At 34.9% G+C, this 19,864-nt stretch overlaps 1 protein-coding gene across 1 annotated transcript in view; it reads left to right on the forward strand.

The window, feature by feature from the left end:
* Positions 1-19,864, forward strand: part of PIK3C2G (phosphatidylinositol-4-phosphate 3-kinase catalytic subunit type 2 gamma) — a 264,337-nt gene that overhangs the window by 16,686 nt on the left and 227,787 nt on the right. Inside the window, exons 3-5 of the mRNA XM_036458057.2 lie at positions 1,815-1,897; positions 3,438-3,595; positions 10,564-10,678. Of these exons, the coding sequence (XP_036313950.1) occupies positions 1,815-1,897; positions 3,438-3,595; positions 10,564-10,678 (356 nt within the window). The remainder of the gene's footprint in view (positions 1-1,814; positions 1,898-3,437; positions 3,596-10,563; positions 10,679-19,864) is intronic.

The raw sequence follows: 19,864 nt of genomic DNA on the forward strand, positions 1-19,864 counted from the left end.
AACGCTAAGGATGTCTGACTTTGGCTTAGGCCCACTCCCCAAGGTGAGCATAAGCCATCAATCAGACATCCCTCGAGGCCTCCAGGACAGCTAAAGGAGTGCAAGCCGAGCTGAGGGGACCCCCACACACATCCAAATGCACGAATGTCATGCACTGGGCCTCTAGTTTATTATATTCTTAAAATATACATGATAATTTAGAAATTTCAAAGAAGGAAATATAGGACACCTGATTTCAGGAGTAGTGTATTACTCAAATTACCTTGCAAACAAATAAAGGCAAGAGAGCAAAATAAGAGGATGCGTTTATTGGAGAAGAAACAATTAATTATGTCCACTTGCAGAAGAGATAGCACCTCAACTAATCTAAATTGAAAGTCAATGAGTTTTAGGAAGTTCTACTATTGATAATGACAATTATCGAGTACTAAACTTTCCCTTACCACCGAAAACAGCTGTGAAGTTAGGCAAAATATGTGAAGCAACTAATTTTAAGTATTGAACAACAGGCAGTATAGGACATCAATCCTTGAGAAAAGTGAAAGTATTGAATGACCAAAAAGGCAGAAAAGAAGAACTAGAAAAACAAAATGAAATAGAAGAAACAAATAGCAGCATGGCAGTCTTAAATAAAATAAAAAAAATCCATAGATATACTAAGTATGAATAGGCTAAGCATTCCAAATAAAAAGGAGAAATTTGACAAGCTAGCTAAAAAAGACTTTGCTACTGTCTACAAGAGAATCTTAAGAAAAAAAGGTAGAGATAGGTTGAATGTAAAAGAAATAATACTCAAAACAACACTCAAACGGCAAAAGAAAGTTGGTGTGGTTATTAATATCAGAAAAAGTGCAATGCAAAGCATTATTAGAGAAAGCAAAAGGTCATTTCATAATGATAAAAGGAATGATAACATGGTCATTCAGGAAGGCATAATACATTTAGATGTATATGTACCTGATAAGAGATTCAGACGACATAAGGCAAAAATGGATTTCTTTTAACATTAATAGTATTCACACCCCAAGACTAAGCCATTTATAACTTGACTCACAAGAAATAAAACATGACCATATAAATATTTGCATGTAAAAATTAAAAAGTTGTTGTTGTTTTTTTTTAACAATATTCTAAAACTTAACCCAAATGTCCATCAACTGAAAGACAGAGAAATGAATCGTGGAATATTCATGCACTAGTATGCCACTAGTCTATAATAATAAAAGTATAATATGCTAACTAGACATTCTTCCGGATGACCTTCCAGAAGAAGCCGGGGCTGGGGCTGTAAGGGAAGCCCTGGTCCCAGGTGCCAGAGGGAAGCCGGTGCTGGCAGGCGGGGGAAGGAAGGCCTACTCTTGCATGAATTTTGTGATCGGGCCTCTACTCCACAATAAAAAAGATGAACTGTTGATATGTGAGACAAGGTAGATAAATTTTTAAAAATATGTAATTTAATTGAAAGAAGCTAGAAACAAAAGAGCACATATACCTAATCTATGGTAATAGAAATCTGAATAACTATAGTTTTCAAATAGATGTCCAGATTGATAGAAAGAGATCTTGGTAAACTTCCTAAAGCAATGAAAATGTTATATATTTTGATTGGATTATTTATGTAACAATTATATATATCCCTCAAAACTTAAATTATATATTTAAAATTTGTGCAATTTTCTATATGTATTACTTCATTTAAAAATCTAAAAAAAAAGTAAAACGGTAGAAATATTCAAAACAAGATAAAAAAGGTAGAGTTGAATTAATCTTTTCCCCACACCAAACTATATGAATATAACAATTTTTATTTTAAGCTGATAGGTTGTACCATTCAGCTAATTGAAGTACCGGAAGGCAGTAATCTGACTCTGGCCTCCTTTTGTGACAAAGTAAAAAAGTAAGTGTTGTTATTTCATTAAAATTTGAAATGTCTATACCTGCATAAATTTGTCTATTTAACATTATTAAACTGATTAACTTGGCATATAAAATGTTCTGTAATCTTCAGTACGATGTATACATTTATGACAAATTGGATCATTACTCAACTTCTGACATTATTTTTGTTGTCTATAGTCAGATAAATTTACTCTTGTGGAAAGCTTTATTGAAGATGTAAAATTAAGGAGTTCCCATCTTTGTCTATCTCACCATGGAAGAAATCCAGTCTTATCTTCAGCAGGCTAGAATTTAAGGCCATTACCCATAATTTCTGATTCATATGAATGTCCACTCGAGTCCAATATCTGGCTAGTTTAGTCTATACTCCAAGCTGCAGTCCACTGTGGGGGGAAGGAGAGTCATGGGGCATGGAGCTGCTTAAGGCCACATGGCTATGCAAACAGATGGGCAAGTGAGGTGACAGAGCAAGAGAGCGAGAGGGAACAAGTTGCACAAGAGAGAGAAAGCTCATTTCTCTATGGATTTTAACTTTCCAAGATTTTGTGCACTTCTGATGGGGTCCACCCCTAACCAAGCCATTGTTCCCCAGGCTAGACTGACAGGCAAGCACCTTCCCTACAGCATCCTGACTTCCCTGTGCAGGTGCCCATCTCCCCTTTTCTTTGATCCCTTTCAACAATGATCTGCAGGGAATGGATGGGTGGTTTCCTGGGGAGAATGAAGCTGCAGCCTTCTGGTGAAGCTGCCCAGGTGACCATGCTTATAGCCAGGCTTCCCCTTTACTCTCTTCCTGTAATTAACATTAACTAGCTAATTCCGATGTTAAAAGCACAGAAAGTAAAACCACGGTTAAGTGAGGACCTCTATAGATATAAATATCCTTAGTTGTGCAATGAGACCAGTCAAATAACTTGCCTCTGACTATAAAACTACTAAATGGAAGATCCAGGATTTAACTCAAGACTTCTGGCTCTAAGGAGAAGCTATTGTTCAATTATCTGGCTCATTTGAGCAAAAAGTAATTGTTTAGAATATACCAATGACTCAAAAGTTCAATTACTTGTGCAAAATTCAAAGATGTGTAAAATCCAAACATTTAAGAAAAGTGGACAGCCCAAAATGGCATTTACCAATGTGATAAAAGAGAGAAGTTGTTTACCAAATCATTATATTAAGATGCATGATTTCTAGCTTCAAAAAAGTTAGGCATAATAAAAAACCAAGGCAAAGAGGTCAGGCTTCAGAAGCAATGATAATAAAGCAATTAGTCAATAAAAAGAGTGAATTTTTATGTTTTATGAATGTCAAGGTATTCTTAATTGCTTCACATAAGGTGCTTGTGGAAAAGCTTCAACAACAGTCCTCAATGGTTGTTTCTGGTATAATTGTACTTTTTACCTATCTGGCCTAGTTCATAGCACTATGTCACAAATCAGCTGCTTATTGTTTTTATATTTCTTATCTTCTTTAGAAAACTCTGCATGATGTTTCTTATAATCTTGTCCTAAGTAATTTTTTTTCACCTATGTTTTCAGAATCAGAGAAACATATCAGGCAGCTGATATTAATTCCAACTCGGGGAAGATCTGGAGCACTACTACAGCATTTCCATATCACCTCTTCTCTGATACTAAGTTTAGTATCAATATTTTTATTGGTAACTCAACACAGCCACTTCACTCTATGCCATGTGGTAAGCAACCTTATAAATAAGCATAAAAATCCATATAAAGCCAGTGTAGTCTGCATAGCCTTGAGTCCAGTAGTGAAAAATCATTAAATGCAGCAGTAGTATTTTGCCCTGAAGTGAAGTATGAGGAAAACAACTAGAAACATTTTGTTAACCATTGCTTAGCTATTGTGTTGAAGACCTCTCTTCACATACTAGTAACTCAGTCTAGGACACCTTATTTTTTTGCTATTAAATGACGACAAGTATAGTAAGTTTTTAACATATTAAAAAGCAATTTCAAAGAGAGTCTAGATATACATGAATGAAAATGCATTAGAAATTACTTTAATGGAAATATAAATTGTGAGGAAGAATATACATTGATGCATAGAACTATGTTGGCTCTGTACAGCCCAACATAATCACTGCATCAAATTGACTCAAAGTCTCTTGGATTGAATCCTAAGGATCTGTATTTCATTATATTCACCAGATCTGTGGTCTGCAAACTGCGGCTTGAGAGCCACATGTGGTTCTTTGGTCCCTTGAGTGCAGCCCTTCCACAAAATACCACGGCCTGGGCAAGTCTATTTTGAAGAAGATGAGTTAGAAGAAGTTTCAGTTTAAAAAATTTGGCTCTCAAAAGAAATTTTAATCATTGTACTGTTGATATTTGGCTCTGTTGACTAATGAGTTTGCAGACGAATGCACTAGATAATTCTTATTTCTCTAAAGTTTTAGAATATCTGTAAAGTGGCCTACTATCTTACTTCACCTATAGTCAAGTATTTTGCAAAATAATATTAATTATGTGAACAAAATTTAGTTGCTACTAAGTTTCTATACATCAGATATTGTTTCTTGACAAATAATGACCCAATAAATACTTTTTCATTGATTATTAGGTCTAGTAATACTTAATGTCGTTTTCTAATACTTTTTTAAATCGAATTTATTTAAACAATACAACAAAATATAATCAACAATATAGTTGCCGTTGTTTTCTACTACTTGTGCCCAATGCTCAGGAAGCATTTTAATCCCTCTGTTGTAAAATTCTTGTGATTTTGATGCAAAAAATTCGGTCAATGCATTTTTGAGGCATTCTTCATTATTAAACTTTTTTCCAAGAAGAAAGTTTTGCAAAGAACGAAACAAATAGTAATCGGAAGGGGCAATATCAGGAGAATATGCAGGTTGAGGGAGAACTTCCCATTCCAACTGGCGCAGTTTTTCAGCAGTTATTCTTGCAGTATGCGGTCGTGCGTTATCGTGGTGAAGAATTACGCCCTTCCGATTAATCAGCGCGGGTTCTTTTTCTCTTAAAGCTTGGGCTAACCTTTCCAACTGGGCACTGTACACTGCACTTGTAATGGTTTGGTTAGATGGTAAAAGTTCATAATGAAGAATTCCTTTAAAATTCCACCAAACGCACAACATCACTTTTTTCGCATGCAAGTCAGGTTTTGGCGTGGGCTGCGGAGCCTCATTTTTGTCCAACCATTGAGGCCGCCTTTTCAAATTAACATACAGCACCCATTTTTCATCTCAGGTAACAATTTGCTCTAAAAACGGCAAACGGTTTTGACGAAAGAGGAGCGAACTGCAAATTGTGACTCTTTGATTACGGTTGTTGTCTGTCAACTCATGAGGAACCCATTTTCCAAACTTTTGGACTTTGCCAAGTGCACGCAATTGATTGGAAATTGTTTTTTGTGAACAATTTAAAGTTGTCGCAAGCTCTTGTTGGGTAATTTGAGGATTTTGCACCAAAAAAGCTTGAAGAGCTTCTTGATCAAAATTGGACACATGGCCTCGACCACTCTTGTCATCTAACGAAAAATTTCCCTGGCGAAATTTCTCAAACCAACGCTGGCATTTTCTGGCGCTAACTGCATCTTGACCAAGAGCACTACAGATGTTTTTTGCAGCCTCACTTGCTTTTCTTCCTAATTGGAACTCGTAAAGCATGCAGTGCCGAATATGCTCTTCACCCGCCATCTTCTTAGCCTTAGTTTTGCAACAAAAACCAAACCAAACACAAACTTTTTCAAGCAAAACTTGTTAATTGCACTTCACACGTTCTATAGATACCACGTGTTTGAAGGTTATGTCAATACAAGTCAACGCCAAGCAAGATTTTAAACGAATGTTTAAAAACGACATTACTAGACCCGATATTTTACTTTTATTCTTTTGCTTTTTCTTTCTTAATCCAGTCAAGGCTCTGAGTACAGGTGACTACAAATATAACAATATGTTAGAATATTAATAGGACCATCTGGTTTGAAACTAACAGAAATCAACTTCTGCTGGCTTTGGCAGAAAAAAAAATCTTTAAAGAATAGAGGGATTTATTACAGAATTTAAGAGTAAGAGTTCAGCAAAAAATGGTAATACGCAGATAAACAAGCAGTCCAAATTTTCTTTATGCCTCTCGCCTCATTTCCTCTCCATATAATTGCCTTTCACATTTCCCTTGCTTTTCCAAAACATATGTAAAGCCAAATTCTCAAGCTTAAATGCTATTTGGCCAGCTACTAAAGAAATTTCAATCTCTCCATTGGATCTAATTCCATATTTATAAAAACAGGATTCTGGTTGCACAGCCAAGATCAATGGTTCTGCTACTTGATCCAATCAGAATTACTAGAGTCATATTGGTTTCAGTTACTGAAGAAATGAAATAATTGTGAACTAGGGAGACCAATATTCTTTTTTCAATTTACAATATTTAATTTCCAACATTCCCTTCTCCCCACCATGCATCCAAGAAATCTCTTTGTTAAGCAAGCCAGAGCTCATTTTTTACTTTTAATTTTAAACATTAAAAAAAAAAATCTTCTTTATTGATTTGAGAGAGAAAGGAAGAGGAGGTAGAAACATTGATCGGCTACCACCCTTAACCCTGATCAGGAATCAAACCTGTAACCTTTTGACCTTTCTGTGCATGGGAGGATGCTCCAATCAACTTAGCCACACCAGTCAAGTTCATTTCTTACTTTTATGAGAAGTTTCAGTAAAGTGATTAGGTCATTGTGCTTACTGTGAGAGATGTATAGTGCTAAAGAAGATGTGTGTTCTCAGGAATATTAAAAGGATATATTATAAATAAAAGGAGGAAAAAGAGAAAGGGATGAAGAAAAGAAATGGAGGAGAAAGAGCACATTCATTAAAATATACAGTGTAGCCAGCCTATGCTTTTCTCTTTCTATTTATTTGAAAGGGGACAGGTACTGTGACTTAACTGACAATAAACAAATTAACAAGAAAATGCAAGACTTACTTACATGTGCATAAAATTTACTCAGTAATAATTTACCTGCTGAATACCCAATGGTAAAGGTTTTATACCTATTTAATGTAAAAGTGTTTGCGATGAGTGAAGGGGGGTTTCGGAGTGCTAATAGAAAAGTGTGGAGAGTCACTGGTATATTGTTTTCTTACACTAACAGAGAGGCAGTCTATCTTCTTCCTGCTTCCTGGATTGGCAGGAAACTAGCTCAGAATGAAAAATGGCAGCTCTATTTTAAGGGATCTGTTTTTCTCTGCTTTAGTCAGATAAGAAAATGTCAAATAATATTTCCAATGTCTTCACTTTAAAGTAATGTTGGTGGCTAAAACTGTGTGGGAGAGGAAGAAATTAGACCAGCCAGCCAAAAAAACTTCTAGTTTTTTTGTTTTGTTTGGCTGGTCAAATAAATAAAATCAATGTAAAAGATTAATAAGAAGAAGTGGCCAGATTGAATGGCATGTACACATGGGTCCTCCAAATACATGAGAGTCAGAGACTCCCACATACATGATACTGAAACAAAAATGTGATATTTGAATCTGAGTTCACTGTCTCAAGAAATTGAAGTCATGGACTAAAACAGTTAATAGAGGCAACATTTATTGAGGGCAGCCAGACCTGGAAAAGGTGCAGCTGGGGTTCCAGGAGCAGCCCTGGCTTTGTCCAGAAGATGTTTGGCCTAATTAGCATATTACCCTTTTATTATTATAGATTTTTTTCCATACAAACAACTGTAGCCACAACCTGTGTTTGGGATCATGGAAAAGTAATTGGAGAAGAATAGATTCAGATAGAGTGATTACCGAGTGAAGGAAGGGGAACTTTTATGAGGAAAGGAATACTTATAAGAAAAAGAAGAAAGAATTCCTATTGCCACTGTGAAGCTGAGTTACTCATGAGCTTTACAGGAATGGCTACTGGTCCTGTCTTCAGATAGCCAGTCCATAATCACCAGTCCTTGTGGTCAGAATGGCTGCTCTTCTGATGGCTTTACCAAAAATTGCTTATAAAACAACCTTGGTATTAGCCCAATTTCAAGGACTGGCCCAGTCCAAACAGTTGAAACTTTCAAGAAGCAAAACATGCAAGGCACTTCTGTAGTGACATTTCAGAATCTGTTTTGAAATGGCTCCACTTAATTTCAACTTTCACAGAGGGTTGGGGTAGGGGGTATGCAATATTGTAAAGAAGAGGACCTTTAATGAATGGAACTGAAGCCCAAGTGCAGGAGAAATAACAGTGAGGAAGTAGGATTTAGTGAAAAACATCTCAAAAAGGTGTAAAGGATGGAGGGAAATGCATAAAAATTATATGTAAGATGAGGAGTACTATAATTAAAGAATCTCAAATGGGCCTTAGCCCTTCCAATATGGTCAACAGATTGAGAAGAATTGCATGGAGTGGGAGCTTATAAGAAATGGGAAAAGAATTCTATTGTATTAGCTGCCAAAATGAAGGGACAGGTATAAAATCTATTTTTAAAAAGCCATAATTCTTGTTGGCTTACAAAATGGATGAGAAGTTTAACTCACAACCTTAATGGTTGGCTGCAAAAGAGAAAGGTGATAATTCAGGTTTAGACATACCGAACTTGAAGTAATAATAAAACTTCCAGAGTAACATGAACCTGGTACTAAGAGATATAAAGCAAAGAACAGGAGAGGAATAATAGCTGGAAACTGGGTTATGAAGTCTTTGATGTGAGTGAAAGATGATTGCAGTGGAAGTGGGGAATTCATGCATGCCCGGGATAGCACAGGGATGCGGTCCTGGAAATGGGAGTGAAGTTAATTAAAGCGAACTGGTGTCTTTGAAGATGCTTTCTTGTGTCTAGACTGGCAACGCTCTCCCCTACTAGTCAAAGCCTTTATGGTCATGATTTTGCCTGGGGCCATAACTTTTTGTAGCTTCAATTCATACTATTTCAGCCAATACTCCCAACCAGCAGTATGTTTAAGATATTCTCTCCCATGTCAAAGCATTTCCACAATCCATGATTCCCTGATTATCTTTACCATTTGTTTCTCCAACCATCTAATTTATAAGGTCTTGATCTACAAAAACAAAACAAAACAAAACAAAATGTACTTTTTAAAATCAATCGTCATATCCTTTCTTCCGTGTTGCTGTGACAGGTCCAGCAGTATAATTTGCACAGTAGCCAGTTTTTTTCCTTACAAACCAAAAGTTGTGACAGTAAAAGGAGCCACAGCAAAGTAAACATATAAATGCTAACAAAGGAATGCAACTGAGTGTTTGCAATATGCTCCTCAAGTTCTCACTGGCTCAAGGTCATCAGTATAGCCTAGTGTGCTTGCTTACATTGATTGAGACCATAAGGTCACATTCAAAGCATGGAAATGACAAAGATAGATATTGATGATAGATAGATATAGAGTTAGAGATACAGATACAGATACACATATAGATATCTGATATATGATATAGATGTATGTTAGAGAAAGAGATAGAGGTAGATATCTATAAATATGCATGATAGGGGCTGGGAAGGAACATGGGATTTTGGCCAGCTGGGGAGGGACTGCAGGAGGACTCCAGGCCGTGTCTGACCCCATCTCCCTCAGTCCCAATGACCTGACACCAACAGCAAGCTAACCTAGTTTTGGAGTGTCTGCCCCCTGGTGGTCAATGCATGTCATAGCAAGCAGTTGAGCATCCTTAACATATCATTAGCATATTATGCTATGATTGGTTTAATGGCCTACTGGATGACTGGACACTTAGCATATTAGGTTTATATTTTATAGTAAGATCTATATAATTTCATTTATTATCATTTATGACAAGATAGGAGCCCCATAGTACTTATCATTTATAATTAGAAACATATTTCATAGACATATATTGTAACATGCAGCATGGTTGTGGCTACTATTAAAAGGCATATGCATATAAAAAAATTAGGGGGGAGATTATGGAATGTAAATATGAGAAGACAAAAGCCTTTACATTATAGTATGCTTACACTTTGAGTTCCAGAGAAGGTGGAGAAGGAAAACACATGTTCATTAAGGTTATTATAATGTTGTTCAAAGAACCTTGGGTAGCTCCTACTTTGGAAAGGAAGAAAAAATCTGCTTTAGAGAGTTAGAATCATTAAGATTTGGAATGGAGCCTGACTGGCGTGGTTCAGTGTTTGAGTGTAGACCTATGAACCAGGCGGTCACAGTTTGATTCCTGACTGGGTCATTTGCCTGGGTTTCTGAGGGCCCAGTCTCCATTGTAAGGCATGTAGGAGGCAGCCAATCAATGATCCCCTCTCATCATTTATGTTTATATATCTCTCTCGAAGCTTCTCCCTTCCTTTCTGAAATCAATAAAAAAAATTTTAAAAAAGAATTGGAATTGACAGATTTAATTTAGACTCCTGGATTGTCACTTATCACTATGTGATCTTATTGAGATATCTGAAGTCCTTAAGGGTAGTCACAGTAGAATATTTTTATGCACAGCTACAATGTACCAAATATTTTGATATAAGGGTTGAGATACCTTGCTCTATTATATAATATGAAAACAGACTAATCAAACAAAATACAATTTTTTTCAAAAACATCTCCAAATCAAACTAGACAGTTCCATCATAATCTGTATATGATTGTTGTGCTTATATACTTTTTCTTAGCCAATATATGATAAGCTAATTAACTTTATTATTCACCTTTGTTTTTAGCTAATTGTCTTGTCAAAGACCTAATTGCAGAAATTCTACATTTTTGGACAAATGACCAGTTATTCCACAAAGATTATCTTCTAAATATATGTGGCTATGAAGAATTTTTACAGAAGTAAGTATCTGATTAAGGTAAATTTTGATCATTGTTATAACCTACTAGTATGTTAAGCAGCGCTGACTTATTTTTCCTTTAATCAGACTTTGTACAGCACTATACTCTCCTAATCAGAAGAATTAAATCAATTTTGCACACTTTGAGGTGAATTTAAAATTTTACAAATCATATTGACAGTCTAACTCTTGATTTTATTTTGTATTTTGTGTGCTTATGGCAACAGGTTTTTAACTGACCTGTGACTAGGGTGACCAACTATGCCAGCTTTTCTAGGACTTAGGGGGTTCCCAGGACATGAGACTTTTAGGTTTGACATCAAGAAAATCCTAAGCAAACCAAGTTATCTTATCTATAATAAGTTTATTAGTACTTAGCACAATTTCAAAAATAAATTATTTTGTAATAAGTAATTTTAAAATTTAGAATAATATTAGAGAGTTGATTAAATACTGATTTTTTTTATAAAAAAAAAACTATTTTATTACTTTTTTTTATTTTGTGAGAGGAACACATGGATTGGTTGCCTCCTGTGTGCCCTTGACATTAGGGCCCGGGCTGGGGAGGAGCCTGCAGTTGCGGTACATGCCCTTGACTGGAATCAAACCTGGGACCCTTTGGTTCACAGGCCTATGCTCCATCCACTGAGCCAAACTGGCTATTGTTAAATACTGATTTTTAAAAATTGCATAAGGTTTGAATATATTAAGACTTGACTTGGGGTGGTGAACGCACAACACAACATACAGATAATGTTCTTTAGAAACATGCAGACTTGTATAATTTTGTTAACCAGTGTTACCCCAATAAATTAAACTTAAACCTCAGTGATTTAGATATTGTAAAGAATAATAATGAAAATTCTGCTTATTTAAAACAATTTATATCAATACATACATAGCCTTATATACTCAAATAGTAAGCATATCCCTGATATATACATAGCCTTCAATTTCCACTAGGGAATAAGTTGCTATAATTAATCTATATCAATATCATCAACTTTCTTATTTTAATAAAACCCAGGTAAATAAATTTTTCCAAATAATTATTTCTAAAAAATAGTTAAGTTTTACAATACCTTATTTATTCTTTATTCAGGAAGCTTTTAAAACAACAAGAAAAGCCTGTCCTCATGTATGTTAATTGCAAATACTTCTTTGTTAGAAAACTCACCTTCTCTTAATGTGCCACAATAACTATTGTCATAAAATTCCTTGAAGACAAACCTTGAAAATACAAACTATGAACATAAATCCTGTTACCTTTTGACCATTCGACTGGTAGCTCTGAAGCACACTGACCACTAGGGGGCAGATGCTCAATGCAACAGTCATGACAACATGAAACAGACAAATAAATCTCAGAGGGAAGTGGTGAGGGGAAGGGAGGGAAGAGATTAACCAAAGATCTTATATGCATGCTAGAGGCCTGGTGCATGGATTCATGCACTGGTGGTGTCTCTCGACCTGGCTTGTGGGGATCAAGCGGAAACTGGCAATCCAACATTCTCTGAGGGGTCCTGGATTGTGAGCGGCAAGGCGTGCCTCTAGAATCCATGCACCGGGCCTCTAGCATAACTATCTGAAAGTAAATATTCATCCGCTGGTATTGCATAGTTGTTCTCAGCATGAACAAAATAAAGAATAAAATGTTTAATAAGGTAGATTGCCATTTACATTTTCTCTTTGTGTTTCTATGAGTATCAAAAGATTGACAATACTCAGTGAATAAATTGCTTCTTCCATCAACATATTTTTGACAGTGTATACAATGAGCAAGGAGAAACACTTCAGTAACAATCTTATACTGAGTATTCATTAAAATTCACCTTCTGAATGTACATCTCCAAATGTAAATCTGCCTGATGTCAAACATTTGATGTAAAAACAAGAAATTTTATTAAATATATTTATTTAATATTATCAGTAGGCAGCATCATTCCAGAAGCAAAAGAATTGAAGAATAGAAATTTGGAAAAGTATAATGTGGAGAGCATTTACAATGGACCTTGTCTTAATTTTTTTTTAAGGATAAGTCAACCATAAATAGCTCAATTGTTGACTGCTAGAAACGTTTTTCATGTTATTCTACTATTTTTTTTCTTGCTAATACGAACATAATAGACTTCTAAACTGTTTTCATTGTCATTTATTTCTATTAAAAATTCATTTACCTGGGTTTTATTAAAATAGGAAAGTTGCCAAGTATTACTTTAGATTAATTATAGTCATTTATTCCCTAATGGAAATTTAAAGAAATGTATATATTTAGAACTTGCTTACTATTTGAGACCAACAGCCTATATATACTGATTTTAATAAGTAGAATATCCATTATTATTTTAATAAGTAGAATATCCATTACTATTTTTACTAGTATTTAATTTTTCAGACTTTTTAGTTTATTCAGGAATGTTGATAAAAGATATCTGATAATATATATGAGTTGAGGGGAAAATCTAATGGAGAGTAAATGATAGAAGGCACAGAACAGATCAATGGTGATTCAAATTCCATAAGGAAATAACAGAGGGTGGTATCAAGAAGTCAGATGAAGGGGTTAGAAAGACCAAAAAGAGTTCAGGTGAATATGAATTTTAAAATTTTAATACATTGAGAGCTAACTTTGCTTTTGGAAAACTGGAACTCTGATAAAAGTAGGGATGCTTAAGGAAGTGGCATGGAGATGATAGTATGAGTAATAATAATAACAAAACAACAACAATAACAATAACAGAATCTATTTCATGGCTGAAAGCTTCTTATGAGCTAGAATTTTCATGTTTAGCACCATTTATCCTTATATGAGAAAAGTATGATTAGTCCCATTTTAAAGATGGGAAAATGGAGGCTAAGAAATTAACTTACTAAATGTCATAAAATTTGGAACCAGCAGTCAGGATGACATGGGTTTATTTGGGTCTGAAGCCTACGGTCTTTCCGGGCCACAGTAAAGCCTCCAATCATGACACACGGTAACTTGGAAACAAAAGTCAAAGGGACGTTGCATTGGGGATAACGATCGTATATTTGTACATTAAACCTCGGTTTTTAACTCAACATATAGCATTTCGGTCAAACACAAGAAAAAACAAAACACAACTTTCAGAACACTCATTTTCTGATATTTAAATTAAAAAAAAAATCTATAATCAGGAAATGTTTAGAGATAGTTTGACCAAAATAAAGGTAAATTATAATCACTAAAAGTGGACTTTAAACGTCATGTATGGTTTTCTGATTAAACAAAAATTAGTTTGTTTTTGGAATGTTGAGACTGTTTAAGCAGATAAAGAGTATCAAACAAATTCTATCCTCTGCTGATAAGGCTGCTCCCTATCACAGTTGCTTTGGAGAAACGCATTAACCTCTTTTTGAGGAGACAAAGTGGAACTAAATATACAGGGACTGAGATAAAAACCAGGGAACCCAACCAGGTAGAGTTACTAAGACATCCAATGGGGCTGGGAAGGAGGGGCATGCACAAGAGACACAAGCCTTAACATTTATGAATGCTGCTAAGACAGGTATCTTGCAGATAACCAATCACAATACAGTGAGGCATATAACCAATCCCAAGAATGTTATGTAGGCTGAGTTCTTTGAAAAAAACAATTAAGAGCTATCGAGGCTGTACCCACCCCCTAGATTAAAAGACATGCACTTCCTCTGGCCCTCCCTCTTTACCTGGGAACAGGATGTTTCCTGACGTTCCTGTGGCAGGATCTCATCTTTGTGCCCCGGAGGCTCATGGCCAAGTGGGACTCTACAATGGACTAATACACTCTGATTTGCATGATGCTCTCAAGAAACTTTGCCTCCATTAACCATTTTTGTCCATTACCTCATTCTTTGACTTTGAGAGACAATGAATTCAGACTCAAACACCCCACATTTTGGTTTCACTTTGATTTCAGTTTATTTACCTTTCAAAATTAAATTGTTAATATTATATATTTTTTTCTATTTTACAAATAGGTTTTAGAATTACATTTTAGTAATCTTTAATTCCAAATGTACAAATTTTTATTAGGATCTAGTAGTTGTTTTGTTATGTATGGATTGCTTTGAGTTTCTGTAAAATGTGGGACTTAACAAATTAAAAATATATAGTTGTTAAAATGTAATGAATTAAGTAGAAAGGTATCTCTTCCCCATAGGGGTGGGGGGGAAACTATTACTGTTATAGTATGATGTACAAAGGTTTTTCGTTTTAAGCTTTCCTTGTATTATCAGAACTAGGCTTCATCTGGCTTGTAGAAAGAGATGCATAATATTTAGTTGCTACTTTTTGCAGTTTCTCATCTATTTTGGATTAGATAAATTTAAATCCTTTAAATTTAAACTCTTTTTTGCCATTCAAATGGTATATATTTTAAAATAGTCACAATAAAAATCTTAGAAGAATCCGTAGGCAGCAAAATAGCAGACATATGTTGTAGCACTGTCTTTACCAATATAGCTCCTAGGACAATGAAAACTCAGAAGAAAATAAACAAATGGGACAACATCAAAATAAAAAGCCTCTTCACAGCAAAAGAAAACATCAACAAAACAACAAGAAAGCCCACTGCATGGGAGAACATATTTGCCAATGTTATTTCTGATAAGGCTTTAATCTCCAACATTTATAGGGAACTCATACATTTTAACAAAAAGAAGATAAGTAATCCAATTAAAAAATGGGTGAAGGACCTAAGTAGACACTTTTCAAAAGAGGACATACAGCAGGCCAAGAGACAGATGAAAACATGCTCAAAGTTTCTAATCATCTAAAAGATCCAAATCAAAACAACAATGAAATACCATCTCACACCTGTCAGAATGGCTATCATCAACAAATCAACAAACTACAAGTGCTAGCGAGGATGTGGAGGAGAAGGAACCCTTGTGCAATGCTGTTGGGAATGCAGACTGGTGCAACCACTTTGGAAAACAGTATGGAGTTTCCTCAAATAATTAAAAATGGAACTCCCATTTGACTTAGTAACTCCACTTCTAGGAAAATATATATCCCAAGAAAACAAAGATCAATCAAAAAGGATATATGCACCCCTATGTTCATAGCAGCACAATTCACCATAGCTAAAATTTGGAAACAGCCTAAGTTCCCATCAGCAAATGAGTGGATTAGAAAACTGTGGTACATCTACACAATGGAATTGTATGCTGCTGCAAAAAAGAAGGAATTTTTACCATTTGCAACAGCATGGATGGAACTGGAGAGCATTATGCTAAGCGAAATAAGCCAATCAGAGAAAGATAAATATCACATGATCTCACTCATTTTTTGAATAGAACAACATAAATTGATGAACAAAAATAGAACTAGAGACATAGAAGCATTGAACAGACTGTCCAACTTATGACAAAAGGGGTTGGGGGGAGAGAGGAGTAGGCCGGTAAGAAATCAACCAAAGGACTTGTATGCATGCATATAAGCTTAACCAATGGACACAGACAGTAGATGTGTGAAGGCATGTGCTGGGGGGTGGGTGCGGCCTGGGGAGAGGTTAATGGGAGAAAAAGGAGACTTATATAATTTAAATTAAAAAAATAGTCACAATAAGTAACTATTCGCTGAATCAATCAAATCAATCAAGTTTTGAGGAAGTAGCTAAACCTTAACTTTTTGTACTCACAGTTAAAAATGTCAATTGTCAGGATATTTTTTTTACAATTTTGACAATGGTATATTTATAATACTCTATTTTTCACTTCTTCCTTAAGTCATATTTTCCTTTCTTTTTTTTTTTAAACTAAGTTTAGTAAATACATAAAATCTTGAAAAGGGAGCTAATGTAAATAAATATTATGATGATAGGTAGGTAGGTAAATAGATAAATAGACAGAACCTACACATTTATATTGATTTGTTAAAACAGTGTTCTCAGACTTAACTGTGTATGCTAGCCACCTGAGGAACTTGTTAAAAAACATTCTCTTAGTTTTGTCTGGGTTGTGGCCCAAGACTGCATTTTTAACAAGTTTCTGTGTGATGCTGATGTTCATAGTTCCCTGTTCACATTTCAAGTAGCAAGAAATTAGAGTCTATTAATGAACCAAGAATCTAGACTATGCACAAAATTTATATGTTTGGGACATATTGTGAAAGTAAGAAAGATAACTTTCCTAGCAAGCCAAAATTCATTTTGACAAATCAACTATATTGTTATGGCAACTTATTTAATATTCATCCTAATTTAGTATCACAAACATTTTTCTGTCAATTACAATATTAAATTTTCTCTTTCTCTGGCTCTTGTTCTGCCTCTCCCTCTCCCTGTTAAATTTTTCTACAAGCACAATAACAAACATTGATATCATGTTTGCATAACTATTCTAAAAAATGCGATATTACTTCAAATATAGTCTCAAAAACTGCCTTATAAACAGTTTTAAATAATGTATTATGACCAAAGAGTAAATTAAAGAATTAGGACAGAAAATTCATTAATTCTCTCCTAGGCTTATGGTAGCTTAATACAAAGAACGACATGCAAAGCCAAATTAAGTCAGAATAAATTAAATAGAGAAATAACAGAAGTTATTTTGTTCATTCAAAAAATATTAACAGCTTCTTTCATGTTCTGGTCTTGAAAGCCCCACATTAATTACCATGGTAGCAGTGTTCTTTTTAATTCCATTTCCCTATTCCCATGATCTTATCCATAGACACTCTACTGGGCTTCTGTAGAGGCAGGCTTGAGGACAGGATAAATAGAGGACAACTGGGCTGTTTCCTTAGGTGACCCTGCATCCCACTCTGCATCCAGGAGTAGCAATAACTGTTCATCTGGACTTGCAACCATCTCATGAGTTTTTTTAAATTTATAAATATAATATATGAAGTTTAATGCTACTTCATAATTTTATATCTAACTAGAGGCCTGGTGCATTGGTTCATGCACCAGTGAGATCCCTCATCCTAGCCTGTAGAGATCGAGCCTAAATCTAGCTCTCTGACATCCCCTGAGGGGTCCCAGATTGCGAGAGGGCAGTTCTCAGGTGATGCACCCCAGAATCATGTTTTCCCCTTTCTGGTTCCGGATGTGTCACCCGACAACTGCTGCTGCCAAATCATCACAGCTCGGCAGCACCTGCATTGAGCATTTGCCCCCTGTCAGTGCCTGTCATAGCTACCAGTCAAATGGTCAAATGGTTGGATGATCACGTAGGCTTTTATATATATAGATTATCTAGCCTATTTACTAGGAGTGCATGGTTTTGTGTTTCTTACTCCTAACTTATGTGATTTAAGTAATTTCTTCTATCAAAAATCTTGCTGTTGGTCTTATTCTCTAATTCAAATTAAAAATAATTGTCCTTATCAGCTGCAGTGTGAAACAATAAAATTTATTGCACTTAAAGGCTTTTCCTGAGTAAATCATGACTGTGTTGTGAGTAGTAAACCATAAGTGCAGAATTAGAGGAACAGAATAACCTTCCTTGAAAATTCTGCTTGGGCTTATAGTTAGGGCCAGATTTTATGTCCTTAATTTTTAAAAATTAACAAAACAAAACTTTTCTTTATTTTTTAATTGACTTTTGTCAAGGATGTTAGAACCCTGAAGTAGAAGATAAAACAGAAAACTATGCTCATTAATAATCTTCCTTTGAAATTGTCATATAGATTCTTAAATCTAAATTATGAAGACAGTATCTACCTCTTTAGTCATCATTAGCATTGTATGATCTGGCTGTCTACTTGTGGGTCTCTTTTCTGTGTTCTGTGTCCTTCATAACAGAGAAAATGTTGAATACCATTGATTAGTGTAAAATAGTCCTCTTCAGAAATTAAATATAATTAGAATTTTAAAATAATCTTTTAAAGGAAACTTTTACTATTAAAAAATGTTTTAGCTAATCCTGTGATAGTTTGAATTAATTTATTCTTTCAAGATTTTATTATAAATTGGAATTGCCTTTTATTCAAAGTAAAAAATAAGACTATTAATTACCAGTAAGGAAAAAGCTAGCTTATAGTATATAAATTTTTAAGATAATAGTTTATCATTGGAAGAGCAAAGCCATGTAAAAGAGAAACATACCTTAATGTATTTCTTTGCTCAAAGTAGGTCTAGTCAGTTAAAACTTAGTAGATTATATTATTGAAATACTTAGGCTGTTCTGAATGTATTTAAAAGAACCAATTTGTTCAAATTAGTTAAATTAAATACTTAATTTTATTGAGAAGAAAAACTACTTATCCCCCTTCCCCTTACCCCACAAAAAATATATATATAGTTGTTATAGCACTTTGCAAGTACTCAGTAGCCACAATGGTCTAGTGGTTATTGTATTGGAGAGGCTAACTTTGGATCATGGAAAACAAATTCATAAGAATGGTAGTCTTGCCAAACACAGTAATGGCAAAGTAGTGAACAGTAGTTTGCAGCTCTTAGAAAGTGTAATGTTATTGGAGGTTCTGTATTCCTTTAAGTAACCAAAGACTTAAGTGACAATTCTGGCTTAGTAATAGTTTTTGTTATTACTGACACACACAGAAAGGACTACATGGTATTTTAAACATGATGCCTGGAGAAATGAAGCGAATGCAATCTCTTCTGCAGTATACCATATCCCTGTAACATGAATCAGTTTGTTCACAAAAGTCAACTTAATACCTGTGAATTTGTCTGGTGTGATAATATTTTGCTCCACTATTTAACAGTGGTTTAATGCAAAATATGCAGGAAGCTGCTGTCGTAACAGTTACAAGTGACCAATTACCCAACGTGCATTTTTCCCCCTCAGCTTGGCCTCAAGCTCTGTCTTGAAAAAACTTACTACAAAATTCTGCACAATATTTGTTGTTTTTTGGTTGTCTCTACATTCAGCAGCATCAAAACTTACTTATATCATCTTTACCAAACTAAATACACTTTTACAACCCTTTTTATTTTCTATATATTTTGTTTACATTTCTGGAATTAGATGTTTCTTCTAAAACAATGCTAGTGTTTTTACCAAGATCTGTGCGTGTTGCATGTGTGTTTGTGTGCCTATGGGTGTGTGCACGTGAGCATGCTCTCTGGTTAGAGACCTGTACTGACTTTAGTGCTCTCTCCCAATCTCATTTTCCATGAGACCTGTTATATTTAGCCCACAATTTGCAGAACACCTCACCTCTCCTTTTATAAAAAGAAAATTATAACACATTATAAAAGGAATGCTTGAATCT

This window comes from Pipistrellus kuhlii, unplaced genomic scaffold (assembly GCF_014108245.1).
Source record: "Pipistrellus kuhlii isolate mPipKuh1 unplaced genomic scaffold, mPipKuh1.p scaffold_m20_p_3, whole genome shotgun sequence".
NCBI lineage: Eukaryota > Metazoa > Chordata > Mammalia > Chiroptera > Vespertilionidae > Pipistrellus > Pipistrellus kuhlii.